The sequence below is a fragment of the Leptodactylus fuscus genome, chromosome 5, assembly GCF_031893055.1.
Source record: "Leptodactylus fuscus isolate aLepFus1 chromosome 5, aLepFus1.hap2, whole genome shotgun sequence".
Classification (NCBI taxonomy): domain Eukaryota; kingdom Metazoa; phylum Chordata; class Amphibia; order Anura; family Leptodactylidae; genus Leptodactylus; species Leptodactylus fuscus.
This window is the reverse complement of record NC_134269.1, coordinates 64561119-64588423: the sequence shown is the minus strand read 5'-3', so window position 1 is coordinate 64588423 and position 27305 is coordinate 64561119. Positions and strand designations below refer to the sequence as shown.

The 27305-nt window shown below is 42.3% G+C and overlaps 1 protein-coding gene and 1 non-coding gene across 3 annotated transcripts in view; one reads left to right on the top strand and one right to left on the bottom strand.

The window, feature by feature from the left end:
• Positions 1–25386, bottom strand: part of POLG (DNA polymerase gamma, catalytic subunit) — a 38330-nt gene extending 12944 nt beyond the window's left edge. Inside the window, exons 1-12 of one of the 2 annotated variants that reach the window (XM_075273258.1) lie at positions 25238–25386; positions 20458–21088; positions 18394–18589; positions 15460–15627; positions 14918–15064; positions 12867–12946; positions 5435–5617; positions 4671–4816; positions 3926–4052; positions 3094–3451; positions 2913–2996; positions 1091–1207 (exon numbers count right to left, since the gene is read on the bottom strand). In XM_075273258.1, coding sequence (XP_075129359.1) covers positions 1091–1207; positions 2913–2996; positions 3094–3451; positions 3926–4052; positions 4671–4816; positions 5435–5617; positions 12867–12946; positions 14918–15064; positions 15460–15627; positions 18394–18589; positions 20458–21038 — 2187 coding nt within the window. In that variant the 5' untranslated portion in view covers positions 21039–21088; positions 25238–25386. The remainder of the gene's footprint in view (positions 1–1090; positions 1208–2912; positions 2997–3093; positions 3452–3925; positions 4053–4670; positions 4817–5434; positions 5618–12866; positions 12947–14917; positions 15065–15459; positions 15628–18393; positions 18590–20457; positions 21089–25237) is intronic. The other variant, XM_075273259.1, reaches the window with a different exon arrangement.
• Positions 25387–25487: 101 nt separating this feature from the next.
• TRNAR-UCG (transfer RNA arginine (anticodon UCG)) lies at positions 25488–25560 on the top strand. Its single transcript has one exon. It is a non-coding gene; the product is annotated as a tRNA-Arg (tRNA).
• Positions 25561–27305: the final 1745 nt, after the last annotated feature.

Here is a 27305-nt window from a genome sequence, read left to right as displayed (position 1 = left end):
TGTTCGAGAATTGAACTGCTACCCTTGTTTGGTAGAGTACCTGATCCAGGGGCCACACGGTGGCTCAGTGGTTAGCACTGCAGTCTTGCAGCACTGGAGTCCTGGTGTTCAAATCCCGCCAAGGGCAAAAAACCATCTGCAAGGAGTTTGTATGTTCTCCCTGTGTTTGCTTGGATTTTCATCCCATATTCCAAAAAGACATACTGATAGGGGAAAAATGTACATTGTGGGCTCTATGTGAGGCTCACAATCTACATTTAAAAAAAGAAAAAGAAAAAAAAGGGTATCCAATGATAGGATCTCTTTAAGACTGAAAATGTGATCTTCAGATGACCTACCTGTGCCATAGACTGCAATATTACTGTGTTGCTGTCTATTGCAAAATCACATCAAAATCAAATATTAATGTCTGCTGCAGGCAGGCTTACGTAGTTACAATACTATGACAGAACTGGGAGCTTTCAGAAGGCTACTGGCTGCTATGGTAATTGAACGGCTCCTATGTTGCACCGTGGGAGGCTGCCCAGATAGCGAACATGAAATGGAAAGGGAAAGTAACCAATCGTATACCATGGTTGCATTTCACCACGCCATCTGAGTGGTTAAATGCCATGATCAGAGTAATCCCTGATCCCAGGCAATGTTGCCAGGTCCCTGCTGTATGAAACAGCACAGACCCGGCAGCTAGTGAGGCTGCTCAGCTTCAGAGCGGTCGCCAAACTTAGTCACAAGCATAAGGATTAAAATCCTTGTCAGACAACTATATTCCAAAGTACAAGAATTTTCTAACTTCTTTTTTCTCTAGCATGCTCTTATTTTCTTTGCTAGCGTACCATAAGAGCGTAATGACTTCTTTCCCAATTGCTCTTAAAGATGTCGCGTAGGTCTGAGGCCTGGTGTTAAGAGGTTTTGAAGAAAGGCTTTGCAAATGTTCCCTCATTCTAATTGATTTCCTTGATGCAAAGTACAGATAAATTACATACAATAGTTTTCCTTTAATGTATCAACACATGGAAACGTTCGCCGTGTTGGAGTGACTGCCAGTAGGATTCTGACTATTAGGAACAAAATGTATTAAATGAATTCTCACTTTGTGCGGCAATCGGTAGAACCAGCAGCCCGAAACATTCACGTCACTGCAAGCGCCATTTCCATGGTGATGAGATACTGAGTTTTCCAACTCTGGAAGCGATTCGGCAGGGGGCTCCTGTCACAGTGAATAGGGTGGGGATTATATATAATTACAGATACAAATAGCGTGGCGGCGGCGAAGCACATGGAAAGCAGTCTACCAATTAGCTCCTCTGTGCAAAATATCAAGAGGAATTTATACTCCGCTGTTCCTCTTAATATAGTACCGCTATACAGTATGCCCTGCATAAAGTTTATCTAGCGTTAGAATATCATTCCTAAAAATATAAAGAGGGGCTGTCACTTCCCGACCTGTCTCTCTCATCCTGACAGGTCTATAGCAAATACTATTACACAGTTTATTTCTCATTCTACCAGAATATTTAGAAGTAAATTGACAACTGGGCGTTACCTATGCAGTAAGGCCCTGTTAGTACGGTTTGGACATTTATTCATAGATATCCAGCAGGAGTAACAGAGAAACATTGCAACGCAGAACGTTATGAAAAGTTTCTCCAGAACGGCTATATCATGGGGATCATTACTAAGCTGGACATGTCAGAATAGGCGCTGACAACACAGGCACAGATCTGCTGTAACCTTACAATAATTGCAGGCTACATCCCACCTACATAAAGAAGTCTGATTTTTCCCAGAAATAGCACCAGCTTTGTATAGGAGCTGTAATACTGCCCACAGAAAACCCTGTATATGTGAACACTGCGAGTCAAGATGAATGTGTAACATTTATATTTTACAATTTGGCCCTTCAAATATTATAAAGTTTTAAGTTTTTCTTTATAAACAGCTTACAAGTACATAAAAATAATTCCCTGCCGCGATTCCCCTTGATCTTTGTCGGGCTACGTTGATACCATATTGACACAACCAATTCCTGCCCACACCAGTGACCTCAGTGGCATCAACACATCATCTCTACAGCCAGCGCCTATGTCGGCATACTACGTCATCACTGCAGTGTAGTATATGAAACAGGAATGCACGTGAGAAATATACTTTTTGTTACTTTCATGCACTGTAAAACATCATGGGGTTGAAACCCCCCTTTAGGCCAGGGCCACACAACATGTTTGCAGTTCATATCCACCACAAAATCTGTGGCTACAGTCTACAATAGGACTGTGAATGAGATCAGATAAAACTCAAAGTGACTTGCACTGCGAAAAAAGTTACCAAGTATGGCTTCAAAATGAATGAGTGATTATTGTAACAATAATCAGATGTATACTTTGTTGAATATTTACTTTCTATAGGAATTCAGTCACTCACTTAATGAATTAGGAATCTTTACTGCTTGTGACTGACCGTGGCTGTCAGTCTTTTGTGAAGGAGTCAGAGTCGGTCCATGGAATAATGAAGGAATTGGAGTTTGTGGTTTGGGCTACCAGCTCTACAGCCCCGAATTAAAGGGGTTTTCCTATCTTGAGTTACCTTTGGCGCTCCCAATAAATGTAATAAAACTGAGTTTGCTGCCCAGCCATCGCTCTACTACTCCTCCACTCAGAACTAAAGCTGAGCTGTGATCGCTGCTCTGGACAACAAAGGCAGTTTTACCGTTAGACAGGGTTGATAAAGAAGGCCCATTATATATCAAATTGACAAAATGATTTGGTCATCTCTAGTCCTGGATATTAATCTATGGTGCTCTTCTATGTCAGACATGCCTGAAGGATATTCAGCCAAATCTTCCACCACGTTAGAGTAATTTAGATTTAGTCAATACTTACATACAAACAATAGAAAAAGTCAAAAAGACATACCAGTTTACTTTTTTTGCTCTTCTTTGAGGTTGAGGTAGTTCCTTCAAGGCCTATATCATTCTCCAGTCGACTGAGCTCTTCTACCTAGAAATAAGGACAAAGCAACCTAAGCATAGTCACCTATATAAGCAACATACAGTCTAATCTTTCTCATGTCTTAGGATTACAGGCAGGTTTTTACCTTTTGCCAGATGCTGCTGTCTTCAGTAAGCATGAAGTCGTCCTGTACATTTGAGTCTTGTTCCCCTGAGGTGGTGTTTGCTTTATTCTTACAGTATTCAACGTAGACATTTTCAATGGCCTTGTAAGGGCAGTCTCCATTAACATCACAATCTTCATCTTCTACTCCACTGGCCAAAAGATTGTCGCTCCGTCCTGGAACAAGGTATCCCCAACCATGCTTGTCAGAGAAGTGCAATGGGAAGCCATCCCACGTCAAACGCATAAGCTTAGGGGTTAATCTCATCTGAAGGCTGATGAGGCTTGGACCAGGAACCCAGTCAGGATCGTCCAGTTTTGGGCAAAGCTTACGATACCATCTACAAAGATTAACACCGTTTGTGATAGGGAAGTTTTGGTGCAAACCAAACCAAATCAAATATGTCAGAAAGTTAAATAAAATAGTTTCTGGTCTAAATTACTGTAAAAATAATGGGCCACAAAAGGTCCCTCTAAGCCCTACTCACAACTCCTGCTCTTCTCCACGGTCTAGCCACGCTCAGGAGAACAATTCTGATAAAACAAATATCTCAGGGGATTGGTACATATGTAGAGGACTAAACTGGAAGCTCAATAAAAATCATTCACTTCTCTGAACAAGGTAACAAGGTTTTATTAATGGGATGCAGTTGTGTACACGATGAAAGTTGTGGTCATTAATGAAATCCACAAGCAAAGCTATTCAGTGTAGTCTGATCTCAGGAAAGTCTAAGCAAGAAAACCAGTAAGCTGTAAGCTAAAGGGGAAAAACTACGTTGAAATATATTTATGTATCTTTGGTGTCTGTTACTTACCCTGGATGGCCGGGCATATGTTGGCTTCTTTTAGGCAGGTATGGTAGAGTTTTCTCTATGAGATCATCCAAATACAGTTTACCAGGCAAAGGTTGTAAATCTTCTTCTTCGCTGGGAGGTCCAGGATCTGAATATATCAGAGTCATTGAGGTAAACTAAGACAATTTTCCCCAAAAAATCCCATAATAGAAATCGTAAAAACATTGCAAAAATTTAGTCTACGCCAGGGTTTCCAGATCTTTAAGTCAAGTACTACCCCCTTGTAAGAAAACTTCCAACCAAGTACCCCTAATGGACTCTATGGTGTTCAGTCATGTGACAGATCTTGCTGCCAATATCATTTGGGAAAGAAAAGCTCACAGTGAGCCAAGCAAGACCTTTTGATTATGGCGAGTACACCCTAAAAGTTCTCAGGGTCTTTTAGTTTCTTACAAGCTTTTCACACCACAGTACATAGATCAGAATCTATTTGCCTATTCAGCATAGACTACCTATGGCGGTTAAGGAGACCCATTCTCTTAAACTTGACCCAACATCTTCTAAAGCCTGTCTCTGCTTGGCAGCTACTTTGGGTTGTTTGGGTGGTATTAGCTCCCCAAAACCCGAGCATTCACTGAATCTGCCACTTCCAGAGCACTGGTTCCCAGCCATGGTGTGTACCCAGAGACTGAACACTGTACCCCCTTGGGGTACACATACCTCTGGTCTACAGTAAACTAGAACACAGAAATAAATGGATCCTCACCTTCATGTGGATCTGTGAGATCTTGACTCCTTGCATGATGTACTGGTGCAGATTTAACATCTTTCTTTTTGACACTTTTTACCTTCTTTTGCTTGAATTCTTGAACATCCCATTCTAAATCCCAAAGCCAAGGATTGGTTTTGTATCTGGTTTGGATTAAAACATACATCAGCTTTATACTGCCCTGATTATTGCAATGTTAAAGGTATTGTCCAAGATAAAAGATTTTTCATATGAGGCAGATGAAGGTAAAAACAAAAAAACCATACTCACCTGTTCCCAGTGCTCAGTTGTTTTCCCATTCTGGTCTGGTCCTGCTACTCCGATGTCTTGTTTTGGAGGAAGTCCCACTACAAGTGACTGCTGAGGCCAATCTGTGATGTACAGTGTCCTTACTTTAGGTGGCTAATTGGCCTCAGCAGTTACGTGCGGCGGGTACGTCCTCTGCCTTTTAATTTTATGGAAATTAGCTGAAAAGGGCTTTAGGCAATTGTCCTTTCTTGCCAGGACTGGTTATCTAGAGTATATTGTGACGCCCCTGCAGGAGAAGAAACGCCTATAAAGCCTTTTTCAGTTAATTTGCATAATAATAAAATAATGATTTTCATTAAATGGATCTGCAATGGATCTGAATTCAGCGCACTTTCGGCTTTCTAGCAGTATATAAAATTGCATGTGCCCGAGGTCATGAAAGGTCCTTTTTAAATATTGTATAAAAATACATAACACTATGTTTTGCACTCTGTTTTCCTTCGGTTACATACCTATCATCGACCAGCAGCTGACAGGCATCGTTCGCCAGGTTCATGAGGGATTTCTTCATCTCTTTCTGCAGTTCTTCATATGTGATTTCGGCTTCATCCAGATACTTCTCCCAGTTTTGGTTCACTGGTAGGTAGGGAACACCCATTTCTAACATCCCAGCTAGGGTCACAGGATGAGGACATCTAAAAATCAAAGAACAGTTCTTGAAAAATATATATTCACCAATACTGTGTCAAATATAAGTGATAAAGACTGATGCACATATATAGTGTGTTACATATGGGAAGTTTCCTTGAAGTGCAATCTTTGTCCTTACTTAACCGGTTAAGGACCAGGCCCAAAAGTATGTTAAAGACCAGGCCTTTTTTTTCAAAACTGACATGTGTCACTTTAAATGGCAATAACTTTGAGACGGTTTAACTTACACAAATGATTTTGAGATTGTTTTTTTCGTAACACATTATACTTCATGTTAGTGGTAAATATTAATCAATATTTTTGTATTTATTTATAAAAAAACTAGGAAATTTGATGGAAATTTTGAAAAAATTGCAATTTTCAAAATGTGAAATTCTCTGCTTTTCAGGCAGATAGTCATACCACCCAAATACATGAATAAATATTATCTCCCATATCTCTGCTTTATATCGGCATCATCTTTTGATTGTCTTTTAATTTATTTTGGACGTTACAAGGCTTACAAGTGTAACAGCGATTTTCTAGATTTGCAAGAAAATTCTCCAAACCAATTTTTTAGGGACCGCTTCAGTTCTGTAAGGAATTATAAAGGCCTATATAATAGAAACCCCCATAAATCACCCCATTTTCAAGACTACACCCCTCAAATTATTCAAAACAGCATTTGGGATGTTTGTTAACCCTTTAAGTTTTTCATAAGAATAAACATAATATGGAAGTGAAATTTAGACATTTCATTTTTTTTCATTAATACATTCATTTAGACCTAAAATTAACACATTCACAAAGGGTTAAAGGAGAAAATGCATCTCACATTTTGTTATGCAATTTCTCCCGTACACAGAAATACCCCACATGTGGGCGTAAACTGATTTTTGGGTACACAGCAGTGCATGGAAGGGAAGGAGCGACACTGGGTGTGTGAACAGCAGATTTTGCTGGAATAATTTTCAGGCACCATGCCTCATTTGCAGAGACCCTAGAGTACCAAAACAATGGAAACCCTCCAAAAGTGACCCCATTTTAGAATCTACACCCCTCACAGAATTCATCAAGGGGTATAGTCAGCATTTTGACCCTACAGTTATTCCACAGATTTTACTAACATTGGGATGTGTAAATGAAAAATTACTAAAATGTCACTTTATCCCCAAAGTTTTAATTTTCACAAGGGGATAAAGGAGTAAAAGCCCCCCACAGTTTGTTAAAAAATTTCTCCTGAACACGGCAATACCCCATGTGTGGCCATATTTTGCTGTATGGGTACATGGCGGGGCTCAGAATGGAAGGAGCGCTATTTGGCTTTTGGACGGCAGATTTTGCTGGAATAATTTTAGGTGCCATGTCGCATTAGCAGAGCCCCTAGAGAACCAATACAGTGGAAACCCCCTAAAAGTGACCCCATTTTGGAAACTACACCCCCCAAAGAACATATGAAAGGGTATAGTGAGCATTTTGACCCTACAGCTGTTTCACAGATTTTATTAACATTGGGGCATGAAAATGAAAAATTACTTTTTTTCCAATAAACTGTCAATTTAGCCCCACATTTTTCATTTTCACAAGAGGATAAAGGGGAAAAAGCTCCATAAAGTTCGTTAAACAATTTCTCCTGAACACAGAAATGCCCCATATGTGGCCATAATCTGCTGTATGGGAACATGGTGGGGCTCAGAATGGAAAGCGCTATTTTAATTTTGAAGGACAGATTTTGCTGGAATATTTTTCAAGTCCCATGTCGCATTTGCAGAGCCCCTAAAGTATCAATACAGTGGAAACCCCCTATAAGTGACCCCATTTTGGAAACTACACCACTCATAGAATTTATCTAGGGGTAGAGTGAGCATTTTGGCCTCACAGCTGTTTCACAGATTTTATTAACATTGGGGCGTAAAAATGAAAAATTACTTTTTTTTCACAATGTATCGTCCATTTAGCGCCATATTTTTAATTTTGCAAGTAGTTAAAAAATTAAAAGCCCCCCACAGTTTGTTACAAAATTTCTCCTGAACACGGCAATACCCCATATGTGGCCATAATCTGCTGTATGGGTACATGGTGAGGCTCAGAATGGAAAGAGAGGTATTTGGATTTTGGAGGGCAGATGTGGCTGGAATAGTTTTGAGGTGCCATGTCACATTTGCTGAGCCCCTAAAGTACCAATACAATGGAAACCCCTCAAAAGTGACCCCATTTTATAAACTACACCTGTCATGGAATGAATCAAGGGGTATTATCATTTTGTGCCTAAAATGCTTCCAAAAAATGAATGTCCAAAATGAAAATTGAAATTTTGAAAGAAATATGCCATTTCGGTGCCCAATACGTTGCACCCACTTTGTGTTGTCAGAGACCTGCACTCCTAAAACTATTAAGGGGCCATCCCGAGGGGCAAAAAATGATATATGTGGGTGTAAACTGCTGCTTGGGCACACAGCAGGGCTCAGAAGGGAAGGAGCACTGCGCTTTTTAGCTTTTGGGGTACAGATTTAGAGGGACTTTCTGGGGGCCATGTTCCTTTTGGAGAGACCTGGAGGTAACTGTAAACCCCATTTTGTAGGGGCAAGTTTAGGGTCTCTGCAAAAGTGTCATGGCATCCAAAAACCAAACCATCTGTGCTCCATAAACCCAATAACCCTTCTGTGTCCGGCTGTGCCCTAATATCAGTTTATAACCACTTATGACATTACGTACGTTATCCCGGGTACACCAGTGTCATACATGTGGCATAAACTGTAGTTTGGGTACACAGCAGGGCGCAGAAGGGAAGGAGCGCTATTTTGGTTTCTGGAGCACAGTTTGGTTTTTGGGCGTCACTTTTGCAAAGCCCCTGAATTGTCAATAAAGTGGAATCCGCAGACATGTCACCCTATTTTGGACACTAGCCCACTGATGGGATTTATCAAGTGGCGTAGCGAGAATTTTTAACCCTTGAGTGTTGCATTTATTTAGTTTCCAGAAATGAAATCGCAACTGATAATGAGAAGTTAAAAATGAAAAATTTCCAGAGATTCGCCATTTCAGTGCCCGATATGTTGTGCCCAACTTATGTCATCAGAGACACTCCAAAAACTGGTAAGCGGGTATCCCGGGCACAACAGCTTTCAGAGCGTTCATCTCTGATACAAGTCAGGCACAATATATTACGCACAGAAATGATGTATTCCTGGAAAAATGGTCATTTTCACCTCTCACAATCAGCTTCGTATTCATTTATGGATAATAAGTTATAGCAAAACTTGGGGGCTAAAAATGCTCTCTGTACCCCTGGATAAATCCTTCAGGGGTGTAGTTTCCAAAATAGGGTCTCATATCAGGGGATTCCACTTTACTGGCGTTTCAGCTGTGCAAAAGTGTCATGGCATCCAAAAACCAAACCGTCTGCGCTCCAAAAACCCAATAACCCTTCTTCCCTTCTGTGTCTGGCTGTGCCCCAATATCAGTTTATACCCACATATGACATTACGTCCGTTATCCCGGGTACACCAGTGTCATACATATGTCATACATGTGGCATAAACTGCAGTTTGGACGTACAGCAGGGTGCAGAAGGGAAGGAGCGCTATGCGGCTTTTGGAGTACAGATTCAGATGTTTGGTATCTGGACGCCATGTCATGTTTGTAGAGCCTGTAAGGTACCAGAAAAGTGGATTCCCCAAAGGAGTGACCCCATTTTGAAAACTGCACCCCTCAAAGAATTTATCAGGGGGTGTAGTGAGTATTAGTATCCGGACGTGACTGCACGGCGGATGGCGAAGAGGGAATATATAAGCGGTGCGGAGAACATTGCAGACACCAAATTCCCTACTATGTCCCAGTAGCTCCTATGATTGGGGGAGTCACTCTGGGGCTCATTTTGGGGGTCACTTCTGGTGTCTTTCCCTTGTAAACTGTAAATCTGGGGTGTCTCCTGAAGTACACTGACACAGCTTATACATTCCCTTCCTGACGCCGCCAGTTGTATTCTAATAATTTGGCGATTTTGGTTTTTTTTGTCTTCACATTACTAGATGCTATATTTTCTTTATTCTTTTGGTGACGCGGCCATATAAGGGCTTGTTGTTTGCGGGATGTGATGTATTTTGTAATGACACCATTTTTGGGTGCCTACAACATACTGAATACATTTTATTAACTCTTTCTTGCTGGATTTAAAAAAAAAATAAAAAATCAATCCTGGCATTGAGTTGTACCCTTTAAATTTTGCGCCATGCAGCGTACAGTATAAGTAACATGTAGCCTTTATTCTGCGGGTCGGTACGGTTACGGCGATACCTCATTTATAGTATTTTTTTATGCAATACTAATTCTGCAGAACAAAAACACATTTGGGGACATAAATCAGTGATTTTTGCATCGCCATCTTCTGAGAGGCGTAACATTTTTATTTTTCGGTTGACAGTGTTGGTTGAGGGCTTATTTTTTGCGGGACAACCTGCGCTTTTTATTGGTACTGTTGTGGGGTGCATATGATTTTTTGATCACTTTTTATAGCATATTTTGTAAGGTGATATGGTGAAAAATCATTACTTCTGGCGGGTTTTTTCCGTTTTTTTTTTCAGCTGTACACCATATACATTAAATATAATTTCAGTTTTATTGTACAGGTTGTTACGGACGCGGCGATAGTAAATTTGCATTGTTTTTATTAATTTTTAGTACTTTTTTTATATAATTCATTTTGTATAGAGAAAAAGGGATTTTTGGGCTTTATAACTTTATTACTTTTTTCATACACTTTATTTTTTTTTAACTTTTTTTTTTTTACTTTTTCATGTGTCCATTTAGGACACTTCAATCAGTTGATGCTTTGATGAAAGCATCAACTGAATCTGCACAATAGCAGACAGGACACGAGCAGGACACAAGCCTGCTCGTGTCCTGCAAGCTGCAGAGGAAGTGAGCTGCATCGCTCACTTCCTCCATCGGTCGGCAGGATCAACCAGGTATGTGGGGCTCCGGTAGTCTGGGGTCACTGGCCAGACCCCAGACTACCTTCTACTGACATCGGCACCCCCCGATCTCGCCGCGGGGGGTGCCGATCAGCTTCAATCTTCGGCGGATCCCTTTCGATCGCGCCGTGATGTTTCACGGCACGATCGAAAGGGTTAAAACGTTCAGTCGGAACTGAGTCCGACTGAACGTTGTTGAGGGGGTGGTTAGGTGTTAGTAACACCTAACCCCTGCCCTCCCCCCGCCCCACCCCCTGCCTAGTGAGTCTCTGAAGACCGGCCGTAAATTTACTATCGGCTGGTCTTAGAGACCAGGACTGCTGGCCGTAAATTTACGGCCAGCGGTCCTTAACCGGTTAAAGAGGACCTTTCATGGTTTTGGGCACAGGTGGTTTTATGTTCCGCTGGAAAGCAGACAGTGCGCTGAATTCAGTGCACTGTCGGCTTTCACGATCCAGCTTTCATCCGGGTGAAGAGCTATCAGTCCCGGTACCGTAGCTCTTTACAGTCAGAAGTGCGTTTCTGATAGTCAGTCAGGTACGACCTTCTTCACAGCAGCGCCTATCACGCTGTACTGTGAGATGGGGGAGGAACACCCCCTACCCTCCTGATAGTGCTCGTTTATGGACGAGTACTGTGAGCAGAAGTTGGGGGCGTTCCTCCCCGCTCACACTGTACAGCGCGATAGGCGCTGCTGTGAAGAAGGACGTACCTGACTGACTGTTAGAAACGCCCTTCTGACTGTAAAGCGCTACGGTACCGGGACCGATAGCTCTTCACCCGGGGCACAGATCAGGAAAGCCGACAGTGCACTGAATTCAGCGCACTGTCAGCTTTCCAGCGGAATATAAAACCACCTGTGCCCAAAACCATGAAAGGTCCTCTTTAAAGGGGTATTGCCATTTGAACCTTTATGTCTAGATCTATACTATATGGGACAGTGACTGTTAATGTCTGTAAAGTGCTGCAGAATATGATGGCACTATACAAGTAAGCATAAGAAATAAATTATAATACTCTAAATATCAAACATGAAACATGTGATTTCCATAATCATCTTGAGAAAAGGGAGAGAATCCCATGCAGTGTTACTTTTTTATGTGTATGGTAAATAGAAGTGCCGGAGTCTAATGACTGCTGGTCTATAGCAATGTGCATACCCAGCTACTTACCTGAGTGTTGGTGGAAACACATGTTTGGCCAATTTCTCTACTGATAGGTCTCTTCGGTGATCCAGGGTTTTTATACTGACTGCCATATTGGAGTCGGAAAGGAGTTTTTCCCCCTGTAATGGGGCAATTGGCATGAGCCTCATGTGATTTTTTGCCTTCCTCTGGATCAACACTGTAGGGGACTGTAAAGTTGTGGGTTGGACTTGATGGACTGATGTCTTCATCCAACCTCATCTACTATGTATGTAACTATGTACATATTGATATTCTGTTCACTGCTGAGCAATCAACAGAAATAGCTTCTATAAGGAGGAGAGCTAGTTCTATTAGGTCCTATGTATTGAAAACATAGAACGTTACATCTGTAGCCTAGTTCACCAAGTATTGTTCAGGTGAACCAAATGAGAATGATACAAGTTGAATGTAGTTAAAAAGATCCTATCATCAGATACCCTTTTTGTCTGACTAACACATAGGAATAGCCTTAAGAAAGGCTATTCTTCTCCTGCGCATGCCCACAAGAAAATGGACGATTACACAGCTTACTGCACGAGGTCCAATGGCAGAGCCGACTGCACATGCCTAGAAGTTTTAAACCGAAGATGGAAGAAGGCACAGGGAAAGGGCGTTCCAGAAGAAGATGGAGGTGTCACTGGAGATTTCTCTCACAGCATTGGGGACGCCTCCAGTCCTGCAAGAGAACTCATTTACATACTGAAGAAAACCCGGATTTGTACTGAACGGCGGTGCAGAGAAGACATCTAAAGGTAGGAGAAGAATAGCCTTTCTTAAGGCTATTCCTATGTGTTAGGAAGAAAGAAAGGGTACCCAATGATAAGATCCCTTTAAATGGCACCAAAGTAATTTAGTGACATCAATGAGAGAAAAGTGTACAATGTCACAAAAAGTGGAGGCTTACACTTTCAAAAATATAGTAAGTATTGCCAGTCAAACATGCCAAAGGAGCACATGTTTGTATACTTTTGGCTGACAAGGGTGTGTTAGTCTTATATGTTGGCAGCATTTCCTGATATACAGACTCATGATGTATATAGACTGTAACTTTGTATTCAGCTCGTTTGCCATGCCATACTGATGGACTATGTCACCTTTCTATGAAGAGTGGAAATGTCTCTTGAAACACCTCATATGTGGCTTTCACATCAAGAGCACAATACAGAGCAAGATCCTATGGAAACAAGAAAAAACAAAACAAAGCACGATTATACGTTATACTTATACGTTATATACTTCAGCACAATGAGGCTCATCTATGGAAGCTAATTCATCAGTAACAGTCAATGTGCTGCCACTTCAACCAACTCGACCAGCTCGCAAATTTTCTTTTTTTAACCAATGACTGCCTCAATTTCATTGGTTGCTCAGAATACTACAAGCGTTTTTGCACTTCAATAAAGATGCCACCATATTTGTCTACAGTAAAATTACATTAATTCAGCACCCAAAGATCTGCCATGAAATAAAAGAATCCCACAGAGGATCAGCAATATTAGGTGGCAGCAATAAATGGCCAAGGCCTTAGAACTTGCTATTACATACCCATGCCAGATGCTACTCTGCATGAGGATGGGAGCACAATTTTGCAAGCACTGCCAGAAGTTAATGCAATAAGATACGTGTATTCACTATAGGTATACACAAGTGTATATATCAATACTTCAATTAGAGTCCAAGCAAAACACACAGAAAATGTAAGTAAAATGGAAAAAAATCTGTAACATATAAAATCAATTGCACAACTGAATATAAGAAATGTTTTTTATATATCTTATTAAAGAAAAACACCTTCTTTCTTCATTTATCCAGCAATGTTCCTCCCATGTCCTCTCTTCACTGAGCCTCATATCATTGTGCGTCTCTTTTCATCTCCATAGACTACTATATATTGGTAACAATTCAATGTGTATGAGGCTTGAAAGTCTGAACCCACTCTCTGGGTATGGATTATTTTAAAGATAGACTGAGTAAAGGTGGGGTGAGGAAGGAAGGAAGGAAGCCAGCCTGATAAGACACATTACACAATTTCTTATATTCATTTTTAGCATTCATTCACTACATTTGTATTATTCTAGGTCAGCATTCTTTGGATAAAGGTGTTATAAAAGAAAATTTAAAAAATTTTTGATTTGGGCTCTGCTATGGCTTTGGTTAGCACCCTTCTTTCTCAGGATTAGATACATAATATATAATCCTACTAATATAATAATAATAATAATAATAATAATAATAATAATAATAATAATAATATTATAAATGTGAAAGTTTGTTTGGATGTTTGTTCCTCAATCACACAAAAACGGCTGAATGGATTTGAATAAAATTCGACACATAGATTGTAACCTTGATTAAAACACAGACTACTTATTATCACGGGAAATGACATGACTTCATGGCTGTTATGAATTTATGTTCGCATACTATATTACACTGCTCCTGCAGCAGCTTATCTCAGGTCCCAGGTCTGTTATCTCTCTGTGTAAACACTCAGCTAACCCTCAGTGTACATGCATTTGCATATTATCTGATCTGCTCAAGGCAGAGCACACAAACTGACATGGGCCTTTTATCCAAATTGGCAGTTTGAAATTTTCAACATGCCTGGAAAAAGAAAATCTAATTTGTCGCAAACAACGAGAGCTGTGAAGGAGCCAGAAGTCAACAGAGTTCTCCTCAAGCAGAGCTGAGGGGGATTATCGACGCCAACAACACATGTATTATATGCCGTTGCAGCGAGTTGCTGAGATGCTGGAACAATTACAAGCACAGTGCGAAGAACAACTTCAGTGCCAGGCCAACTTGAGAGCTGCCAAAACGCCGGAGCATGCGGATCATCAACGCCAACAACACGCTCATTATATGGTGTCCCAGCGAGCTGCTGAGATGCCGGAACAATCACAGGCACAGTACAAGGAACAAGTTCAGCAGCAGGACAGCTTAAGAGCTGCCAAAACGCCGGAGCAGGCAAACCATCAACGGCAGCAATTTGCTGAATATAGGCGGATCATCCACTCCAGGAACCCGCAGACGAAGTCACGGGCAGAGGCTAGTCAGATATATAATTATAGGGGACTTTCACACATTATCATGTTAACATTGTCTTTTACAAAACACTACCATTATAAAGTTTTTGTATTCCCACCTGAAACTGAGCTCTGATATCTGCCATACTTCCTTTTACAAAGAGGTCGCGTGCCTCTTTTTCCAGAGGAGGTCCTCCAACATACAGCGCATGGACATCAGCAAGATTATTAATGCTACTAACATTTACCCAGTCCCAGGAAAGTATCTGCAAAATAAAATACAATCATAGAATAAAATTAAATCAAATATAGTATATAGATTTATTAAGACTGACGTACCATACACTAGTCTTAACAAAGACCCTGACAGGCGCAGGGAACAAGTGATATATGAAGAGGCTCCGGTCCCTTTATAAAGTCAGTCACATTTCCCATGTCTATACTTACGCAGATTTCCAATATAACTCATGGCAGCAAACTGGATGAATAGGTTTATAGCTTATATAGACAATAGAATATGGAGGATATGCCATAATGCTGAGATACAATGGGAAGTTGCTTAGAACATTGCTGACAGTCCGTCCATGGTGCACTTAGCAGAAGGAAAACTAAACTTTTACATGCACACATTTATAGAAAGCAGTTCACATGCAGTACTTACCGCAGGCCCTTCACCTTTGTTACGAGTTTTCATGATGTGCTGCTTAACTTCTTGCAGTCCTTTATTCCTCCCATATTTACTTGCCATCCATAGGCTGCGCTGGAATCCAGTAAGGCCAGAAATCGCCATATGCATGCTCATAGTGTCCATAAAACGCATTTTTGAGCCCTGAATGGTAAAGAATTTAGTCATTGTAATTTTCAGCCTGAGCATCACTGAAATGGCTATCTTGATTATTTCTGGCCAAGATAATACAGAACAGAGATATCGTCTTCTAAAAGATCTACATACAAAACATTTACTAGTCAGAAAAATAAAAATCATAAGAAAAGAAAGCCTCCATCATGTGTTTAACACTGGGGTACATGCAGATGGAGGGGGCTGCATCTACCTCTGTCATTTAATGTCCGTTGCTCTCTTATCAACGGACATTGCATAATGGTAGTGTGAATCTACCCTTAACTAGTTAGGGGCGTTCACATTTGTTTCCCTGTGTGCCCTCTGTCATTCCGCCAGGTTTCCATCCTACTTTCCAGAGAAACTGCATAGGGAACAGCTTCTGGGGAGTCAGTTTTAAAACTGCCAGTGTCTGTATGCAGCCTCTCCATGGGGAAAGCATTTATTTTTGGTGGGACACAAAGTCGGACATGCAGGACTTTGTGTCTGGCCCCCCCAAAAAAAAAAGTTTCCCGTGAAGACACGGCATACGGACATCGGTGGTTTGTAAAACGGACTGCCAGGAAGCCATCCCCTATGAAGTTTCTCCGGGGCTTAGGACGGAAACCCGGCAGACTAACATAGGGAGCAAATGTGAACACCCACTTAGGCTAAGGCCCCACGTTACAGAAATGCAGCTTTTTTTGTTGCAATTTCTTTTTGCTGTTTTCTTGAGCCAAAACCAAGAATGGCTACAAAAGGAATGGGAAATATATATGAAATACTTATACTTCTACCTTCTGCACAATCCACTACTGACTTTGGCTCAAAAAACCACAACAAAATCTGCAACAACAAAAAACCTTAGCCTTAAAGAGGTTGTCCAGCATTTTTTTTTTTTTAAATTAGTCTGGGGGAGGTTAAAAAACAAAACAAAACACACCATACATACTCACCTGTCCCCGATGCTCTGAACAGTCAGTTTTCAGTCCCTAAAAGTTGGCACAAAACTGTGCGTCTTATAATTAGCATGTTAAAGGAGTTTTCTTTTTCTTTTTTTTTTCTGTCGATTGTTAGCCCCATTTTTTTCCCTATCAGTATGTCTTTGTAGAATGGGAGGAAATCCACACAAACACGGAGAGAACATACAGACTCCTTGGAGATGTTGTTCCTGGCGAGATTCAAACATAGGACTCCAGCACTGCAAGGCTGCAGAGGTAACCACTGAGCCACCGGGTTGCCCTGTTAAAGGAGTTTTCTGTGCTTTAAATATTAATGACGTGTCTTTGGTATAAGTCATTAATATCAGATCAGTGGAGGACGGTGTAATGCTCATGATCACTGCAGCCACTAAACAGTGTACAGAGCTGTCTGCTTACAGCTTTGTGCTCTGTATCGGTACAACATTGCTGCTGCTGCTATCACTTAACTGGTAGAGGTGCATGGTTATAGAAGCCATCTGTTCGGATACTGATGACCTTTTCTAAAATAGTTCATGAATATCTAAATGGCCAGAAAACCTCTTTAAGCCTTGCCTTCAATTGGGACTTCTGTACACTGGAGGACATTGTTAGGTCTCAAGCTGACATTAGAAACCTGTTGTCACCTCTCAGTCATGGTAAGAGAGGAATCTTCCCACAAGACACCCAGATTCCATGATCAGTATTGACTGTGGCATGTAATGGGGAACTCACACTACCGTTACTAAAGTCTGTTACGTTCTTCCGTCATAGGATGCATGCAGGATTTTATCTTGCGTCATGTTTACCTTTGTGTCAATGGGAAAGGACACAGAATCAGTATGTGACAGCTAAAGTCCGTTGCTGACATCCTATGACAGAAGACAGCAACTGACTTCAGTAATGGTAGTGTGAACTCTCCCTAAGAGGTTAATCTGCGTGGATCTGAGTTACTGTATCTTGGACTCTGATAGTAATGGTGCAGCCATAGCTCCTGACCCGTTAGCGTCTGCATGTTATGTTTAAATGTAAGTCTATGCGGGGGGGTTTGGAGCTCTGTATACTGTAAGATTAAGCAGCACAGAACTTTGGACAAAAAAAAATATGACATGTCCATGTGAAGTGGAGATTCATGTTGGCACAATGAAACATGGCAGAGTTTAGGTCACCATGTAAATCATTCCCCTACATCACCTTAGGCCTTACTCAGATCTAATAACCCGAACTTACAATAAGATAGATCTCTATGATGCTGCTATTCTGTGTCAGGAGGGGATTTGTGGCTATAGTATGCTCACATTGTGACCCTCAGAATAAGGACCTGGTTTGTGGTTTTCAAACATTTTGGTCATATTTCAGTATTTTTCTACGGTGAGAAGTTACATAAAAAAGGAAAAACACAAAAACGCACATTAATGCCTGAGAATTCTTAACCAAAATCTACTATTTTTGTTGTATGCCACAATTTAGTAATGTGCATAGATACTAGTTTACGGCTGGGAATGAACTACGTGCCTCATTGGCTGATGAACACCCCAGTAACCCTGTTTCTAGTCCTCGATGACTGAAGCTGTAGCACATACTGAGGCACAATACACAGAATCCAAAGAAAACCCTCATAAAGAACCAAACACAACAACGAGCCTGCTGGTGCCCAATTTCCTCTACTGTGCAATTCTAGTCAAAGAGGAACTATGGGCTCCTCTGTTTTAGTGAAGGATAGTATTCCCCATAAAACAATTTGTTCTAACTCTTTATTGTACAATTCCTCTGTTGCTCCTCCTAGACATAAATGGCATTATTAGAAAACTACACTTACTTTGATGAGATACTGTTCTTTAATATGCGCTCGATCAAAGCTGACGTTGTGTCCCACTACTAGTCTCTCCGTCCAGCTGGGTTTGCTCAGTGCATTGGACTTTACAGATGTCTCCAGTGGAATAAAATCGGACAGAGACATCTGGTTAGACCAGGTATACCGCTCTTCTATTAGACGTCTGCTACACCATGAATACCTGTAAATGAAGGATTATTTAAAATGTATTTTCGTTTCAGGTGACTTTTCAGAACAAGCGGTTACGGGTGTACTTAAGAAGTAACACTATTTTTGTCTTTATAGGACTGGTATTCTGCATTTTTCATCAGTTTTCGCAGGAATCCACAGCAAGATAGGGCAGCTCGCTTCTTTTTTCCGCTACTAGCTAGCAGAAAAAAGAAGCAAGTGGCTCCCATTGAAGTCAATGGGAGCCATTTTTGGAGCCGTGGTTTTGATTGCACATCAAAATCCGCTCCAAAAAACTCAGTGTGAACATACCCTTACAGGTTCTCTCTCTAATTCTCAGTTTTCCGAGATAGTGGAATGTCTCCTATAGATAACACACAGAGGAGTGGAGCTCCTACAGCAGTATAGAGGACATTATATAACACTGAACAGTGTAGATGTGATGGAGAGGTACAAAATACAGGTAGTCCTCGGGTTACGACGTTTCGTGGTTACGACTAGAGATGAACGAGTAGGTCCTTGCTAGTCGGAGAGCTGGCAGCTTGCATTTATACGGGAGCTGACTTTTCTCATAGGAATGCATTGGCCAGCGTTGACTGGCGAGTATACAGCATTCGGCCAATCAACGCTGGTTCTGCCGGAGGCTCATCTGTGAGGAGACGGAGTCTAAAATCGGACCACAATGGAGACTGCTGTGGTCCGATCTTAGACTCCGCCTCCTCAGACGAGCCTCCGGCAGAATGCTGTACACTGGCCAATCAACGCTGGTCTATTCATTCCTATGAGAAAAAGTAAGCTCACTCGTAACAGCAAGCTGCCAGCTCTCTTCCGACTAGCAAGGACGAGCCTGCTGCAGAACCAGCGTAGATTTGCCGCAGGCTCATCTTTGCTAGCTGGGAGAGTACGTCACAGTATCACAGTACGTGATTTAGTGTGCAGCAGCTCGGAACCAAGGAAGACTGTACTGTACTGTATATGGTACAGTCTTCCTTGGTTCCGAGCCGCTGCATACTAAATCACGTTGATTCGTTCCTACGCGGCATCGCATGGTACATGTTTCCGACTTACGTCGAAATTCGGTTTACGATGCCATGTAAGAACGGATCAACGTCGTAAGTCGAGGACTATCTGTACTTCCTTCTGTGAGTGTCTCTGCTAGGGTTGGGCAATTAATCGAAAAGTAAAGTTGGGTCAATGAATCGATGTGAACCTGATGTCATCCATTATTTATCATCCATGCCATCATGTCATTGACTAAAGGATATGTCACTCACTATAAACTATCCAATCAGAATTGCTGATATGTTAATAACCGAAACCAAAATTCAGTGTCATGGTGTTGTATATAAATAGGGGTGGGATATGTGAACTTATAATACGTCTCTGAAAATGAAATGAAGATCAAACCTGACGATTTCAGCAAGACCATCCAACTATGTGTATGAGGGGGCCTTCCATCACCCCCTCCCATATGATGTGAAGGAAGGACTGGGCATGATGAATCTTACCATACTCAATCATTTTCCTGGGACATAGACCACCACCAGAGGTGTGTGGAAACTGCTCACCTCCCTCTCTCTATTAGAATAGTATTCACACTCAGCTGACACAAACATGACTGTGTATAGAGAGTCTGGGACAGAGTTCATCCATCTGCAATCTAAAGTGTATGGGCACCACTAGCAGTGATCTCAGGTGAACAGTATAGGAGGGGGAAAGGAGCCTGATCAGTGGAGAAAGTGCCATTTTTCTCCTATCAGATAAATAACAAAGTTTTTAATATTCGCGTGCACTTTTGGTTTATGCAAAGTTTGCTGAAACCACAGTGCCCATTTACGTGCTCCCAAACAGTCCCAATATAATGTACTCAAGACATCTCACCAATGCTGGGGAGAAACAGCCACAGCCAGTGTTGGGCACTGCCCCTCAGACATGCATACTTCCACATCAAACACTAAAGCTCGCTCATCTGGGAAGTCAACTCGTTCCTCCCCACCATCTCTGGTGTACTTGGTCCACCCAGTTTGCCAGGCCCATTCTTTTGGCATAATTGGAAGTTTACACTGCAAGAGGTCATTGGCTGCTTCCAAATAAGGAAAACTTTGTTTCTGAGCCAAAATACGGAAATGTTCTTCAATGTTATTGCCATACATCTTGGGGAGCTTTAAATTCACATCTTGAAGATTAGAGGTCTCTTGACCCCAAAGATCATGATTCTTTAGATGATCTATGCTCTTTTGGATGTCTTCATCTGAATACTTTGCTTCTGTATCCTTGAATATTTGCTCATGGAGTCCTTTAGAAAGCATCTGTATGTTGAGGGGGTTTATACGTCGCTGTGAAGTATCGGCAGGGGGATCTTCTTTTGGGAAATGTGAAGCCATTGTACTTTTGTAACATTTCAAATATTTGATCTTCCAAGCACATGACAAGTATGCCCGCCTTATCAGTAGTTGCTGCATTTTTCCTGGTTTTGAAGGCTTCTCTAGGTCTAGATTTGTGTTATACAGTCCTGCAGGAAAGAGATATGAAAAACATGTTATACTATTACACAGGACCCGCGATTCCATCTGGGGTACCACGACATTCCAGAGGGAAAATAGCTGCATGCCCCCTTTTAGCAACATCAGCACCCTGACCAATCTGATACTGATAAATTATCCTGTGGATAGGTTACCAATAGAAAAAACGTTCAGATCATGGACAACAACTTTAAAGGGATTCTGTCGTTGGTGTCAGTGGTTTTGAGACAGACATTCCTGGATAGCCTTTAAAAATGCTATTCTACTACCACCTTCTTTTTTTTAGATTCTCTCTGCTGTTCTGTTGTAATCCTGGTTAATTACTTTATGTAAATGAGCCCACCGAGCACCCTGGGCATTCCCCCCCCCCCACATCATACCTTTATTCATGCCCCTCCATCGCTCGTGCCCCATCTGCCCTCCTCCTACCTTGATGTTCTTCCGGCCAGATCGCGCTGCTGCATTTGAATTCTTGGGCATGTACAGTTCCGCGCGTCCGAGTGCCATTTTGATGTAGCTCGCTATAGAACAGCATATTGAGCAGTATGCTACGAGTTCTATAGGTAGCTACAACAAAATGACGCTCACGCATGCACAGTACCGCTCTGAATGGTGCTGAAGCATGCATACCCGAGAATTCAAATGTCGCAGTGCGATCTGGCCGGAAGAACATCCAGAGAGGAGGAGGGCAGACGGGGCACAAGAAATGGAGGAGTGTGAATAAAAGTATGACGTGGGGGGTGCTCGCAGGCCCTGGGGAATGCCCAGGGTGCGCGGTGGGCTCATTTACATAAAGTAATTAACCAGGATTACAACGGAACGAATGTAGTAATAGAATAGCCTTATTAAATGCTATCCAGGAAAGTCTTTATCTCAAAATCACTGACACCAGTGAAAGAAACCCTATAAAACAGGTCATCAATAAGTGATCGGAGGGTATCTGACACTCAGGTGGTGAAGAGGCCGCGATACTTGGTGAGTAACATGGACTCTTCACCGAATACCAAGCACAGCATCATACTTATTGGCAGGGGCCGTGCTTGATATTGGAGCTCAGACCCATTCTCTTCAAGGAGACTGGGTTGCTGCTGTACAATGTGACGTTGCCAGTATAAGGGAGGGGCCTGGGACTCTTCAAACAGCTGATCAGTGGGTGTTCTATGTGTTGTGCACTCTCAACCACATTTTGCTGACTTACCCTAAGTATTGGACATCAATATACAAGCTCTGAAAAATCTGGATGTATTTTAATAGCAGAAATCTGAGGCGGACCCTTGCAGATTTTCTGTGTGTATGCAGCAGATTTACATTGTCATTTAAAGGAGTTATCATTCTTTGCATTGGATAAGCTTAATTACTAAAATATATGTATGCCCCCCCCGCCCCCTTCTTTGTTTACAAAGTGCAGCAGAGTGCTCTCTGTGCTCAGTCTCTTCTGCCAGCACTCAGTTCTGTGATATCACCAGCTCTGCTCTACTCCTGCTGCTTGTATATAGAGTAAGCAAAGCTGGTCATGTGACCACAGTCACAACATCAGCAGAGGAGCAAAACTTCTGCAAATGTAAGAACGAGGGTGACTGGAGACCAGAATATATATCAGTAAATAGGCTTTCCAAGTGCAGAAAATTCACTGCTAAGGTTTTCCCCAACACAGCCCCTTTAATTGGGGTAATACTCTGCATTTCAGAGGCTTAGTTCACACAGGGGGGCGGTAGGGCGGATTTTGGCACCGAGAGTGAAGCAGGAAGCTGCGTCACTCTCGTGTCAAAACCCGCCTGCCACGACTGTCGCAGCTTCCCACTTCAGAGCAGGCTCAAATGAATGAGCCGCCTATGGAGGTTGCTGCCGCCTAAAGAAAGGGCAGCCCGATTCTTTTTTCTGTGAGCGGCAGCACGGAAAAAAGTACCCTGGCAGTCTACATAGACCACCATTGTGAGGGGGTGGATTATGACGTGGATTACGTGCCATAATCCTTGTACTAGTATAAAAGTGATAGGTAATGTGCGACATGCTATATGAGGAGCCACCATGACACCTACGAGGACCATCCGCTGACAATGTCCCCACAATACGCCATGATAGCGGCTGAAGTCTCACCACAGTCTCCAAGGCGTTATATGTAATAGTCATCTCCCCCTTACAGCTTCAGGTACCACGAAGGCTACAATGAAGTAAAAGCTACAGAAACCGTTAGGCAATAAGGCCCCACGGGACGGTCCGCAGCAATAAAGTTCTGCGGGAAAAACCACGACGGCAACACATTACAGTTCTTCCCACAGCGCTTTAAACAGAAAGTTGTCAGTCCGCTGACTTTCTGTTACAATTATACCTAATGGGGAAACAGCCAGCATTTCCATAGATATAACTGACATACTGCGATTTCCAAAAACGCATAGTTTTTGGAAATCGCGGCGTGTGCACACAGCGGTTTTTAACACAAAGTGGGCGTGGGATTCGCTAGAATATCATCCACTTTGCCTGTACTGTAAAACACCACGATTTTTCCTATGGCGTTGCCACTGAGGACAAATTGCGGCGTTTCCAACCCATCGGGCCCCGGCCTTATAAGGGGTTGTCCATTCTGGGACAATTAAGGGTCTGTTCACACGGAGATTTTTTGCAGGCAGATTTTGACACGGAATCCGCCTCAAAATCCTCCTGAAAAAAACGCCTCCCGTTCATTTCAATGGGAGTCACTCGCATTTTTTTCCTCTAGCATTTTTTTTCAGCTAGCGGGGAAAAAGAAAGTGACATAACCTATCTTCAGGTGGATTTCGCCTGGAAAAAACCATTGAAGGCAATGGGAGGCGGAAAAATCATGACACGGTTTTTTTGTCACTGTTTTTGCATAAACTGCTAGCGTTTTTTTTAAAGAGACGTTTCCAAGTCCATACAGTGTGTCATTTAAAAAAAACAAAAACGTTTCCTAATTTCTGAAGTAGATTTTTTCAGCTTGCAAAAAAAAACTCAGCGTGGACATACCCTAAAAGCATCCTGACAGCTTGGAATGGGAATACTAATACAGCAACTCTAGAATATATTTAAAGGGATCCTATCATTCAATCACTTTTTTTTCTCCCTAACAATTCGGAATATTCTTCTCCTACCTTTCATTGTCTTCTCCACGTTGCTGTTCGCCTAAAATCCTACTTTTTGTCGGTATGCAAATGAGTTCTCTTGCAGCACTGGGGGGGTCCCCAATGCTGCCAGAGAACTCTCCAGCGCCACCTCCATCTTCTTCTAGAGCGAGGTTTTCACCACATCTTCTTCCAGTGGCAGCTTCTAACTTCTAGGCATCAGTCCTAGGTCAAAGCTGACTGTGCATGCTCACGGCCACAAGAAAAATGGCCGCTTACATAGTATTGTAAGCGTCCATTTTCTCGTGGCCGGCGAGCATGTGCAGTCGGCTTTGCCCTAGGCCTAGAAGTCTGAAGCCTGCGCCGGAAGAAAACAGGTGAAGAGGACGTTGCTGAAGAAGATGGATGCGGCGCTGGGGATTTCTCTCGCAGCATTGGGGACGCCCCCAGTGCTGTTTGAGCGCTGGGGCCCGCCCCCAGTGCTGCATAATATCTCATTTACATACCGACAAAAACCAAGATTTTAGGCAAACGGCGGCGGAGAGAAGACAACGAACGGTAGGAGAAGAATACTGTTCTGACATGTTAGGGAGAAAAAAAAAAGTGATTGAATGATAGGATCCCTTTAATATGTGAAATCCCCCCCTCCCACACTAATGGTATCTCCCGTCGGAGTTTTGACCATATCAAAAGTGACGTTTCGTCCATGGTGACGTAGCATCACATGATTACGTCATCCCGGGTCTCTAGACTGTGACAGTACTCCGCAGTCGGGACGTGCTGTTATTACCTATGTTGGGGAATTGCTGCTGCTTTTGTAAACTTTCAGAAACCCAGACAATACCGCCAAGCTATTCTATAAATGACGCTGAGTGTAAACTGGGAGCAAATGATACAGCGAAGCACGTGTAACAATTCCTCTGCAGTAGCGCATGTGTGCCATTGCTGGTAAACAGGGCGTATACTAATGTACAAGTGACCTCAATCCCCACTGTGCCCGATACGGACCAACCCACGTGCTGGTAAGGAGACATTAGACCCGCACCCGCACTCTGTATTTACCTCACTTTCCGCTGAGGCCTGCGAAGCCGGGGACTAAAGTTAAACATAGCCAGCCGAAAAGGCTCCACATGACCGGCAGAACACAAACACACAAGGTTTGAAAACATCGCGTTAATGACGTCTATACTTCTCCCATAACCCGTAGCGATGAAGACATCCTGTGTGATCTACATATTGGGAGGAGTTATGGTGACATCTAGTGGTACTAGGATCAGTCATAACTTAGTCGCAAGACAACAGCGTAGAGAAGGGCCGCGTGGCCTAATGGATAAGGCGTCTGACTTCGGATCAGAAGATTGCAGGTTCGAGTCCTGCCGCGGTCGTTTTTTGTTTTTTTTTCCCCCTAAAATTATATTAGTAAGGTGATGTAGTTGAAACCATTTTATCCTTACGTTTATATTTCTTTGTTGTGGAGCTAACTGTATAGAATGTCATCCACTTTCTCATCCCCTGGTTGAACTTCATGGACATTTGTCTTTTTTCCCGCCGTACTAAATATGTAAGTATGAGCGCAGGGTGTCAGTCGCTCTTTTCTTGAAGTGTGGCTTACTATTGTTACTATATTCTACAGGGTATAAGTTCAGGTTTCCAAACAATAATTTTAAGGCTAAGGCCCCATGTAGCGGGCCACCGCAAAAAAAGCGCTATGGGAAAAACCACAGCGGCAACGCGTCGCTGTTCTTCCCTCAACGCTCTAGACAGAAAATTCACACAGTTTTCCTCTGCAGACTTTCTGTTACAATTATACCTATGTGGAAACCGCAGGCATTTCCGTAGGTATAATTGTCATGTTGCAATTTCCAAAACCGCGCTCTTTTTGGAAATCGTGGCGTGTTTGCACCGCGGTTTTTGCCGCAAGGTGGTCATTGCATTCACTAAAATCCCATTCACTTTGTCCTGACTGTAAAATGGCACGATTTTTCCAATGGTGTTTCTGCCACGGGCAAATCGTGGAGTTTACGCCCCGTTGGGCCCCGTCCTAAATCTATAGAAAACACACAAGCGTTTCCGCAGATAAAATTGACATGCTGCTTTTTCCAAAATGTGGCGTTTTTCAAAATACAGCTTTTCTGCAGCATTTTTGTTCTACAGTGTTTGGTTGGGATTAACCAGAAACTCATCCATTTTTCTGGTGATGTAAAACGCAGCTTTTTTTTCTGCAGCAGGAGAAACATTGTGTTTCCGTAACATGGGGCCTTGGCCTTGCATCGTGATGGTTCGATACCAGGCACACACACTGTCTAGCAGAGACCTGCACAGTATACAGAGCTGTATACTGTATAGAGGCCAGGCTGCTGTATTGCATCTCATCTCCCATTCTCATTTAATGCAGTGGGCATATGAAGTTCTATACATTATATCCGTATGCATTGCACATGCTTGTACTAGGTCCTTTATACCTAGATTTCAAGGAAAGGTAAGTCTAAGGGTATGTTCACACGGTGGAAACCTTTTCCACCGTATGAATTCTCTGCGACTAAGTCAGCTGCGGAATCCGCGGCAACATAGGGCATATTGCTTCTTTTTCCCGCTAGCTGAAAAAAAAATCGATTGCGGGAAAAAAAAAGTGAGGGCCTCCCATTGAAATGAATGGAAGGCCTTTTTGCAGGCGGATTTTGAGGTGGATTCCGCGTCAAAATCCGCCTGCAAAAAAATTCATGTGAACTGACCCTAATGTAGTTAGAAAGTAGGAAAATGAAAAAGGCTGAAAATAACATTGCTATGATGGGCAGTGTATACATATTAGATTATTTATTTAAAAATGTATTTTTTTAAATAAAAAAAAAAATCGCATTATTTTCAGAGAATACATTCCATTACAGCATAAGAATTCCTCCCATCTGAGCATACATTGACACTATCATGAATCCAGATGCCGGCCATGTTTCAGGTTCACCAGTTTCCAGTGGGTTAGCTCCGGATGAGCTTGGAGTCTTGGGGCTTTTCTTTCTTGGTGTCTCTCCAACGTCTGGCGTAGTCTCTGTAGCTTTCTTAGAAGTTCCCAGTTGTGCTGCAGCAGCTGTGACTGGACTCTCTGGGCTTCCATTTGCTCCTTCTCTGCTACTTC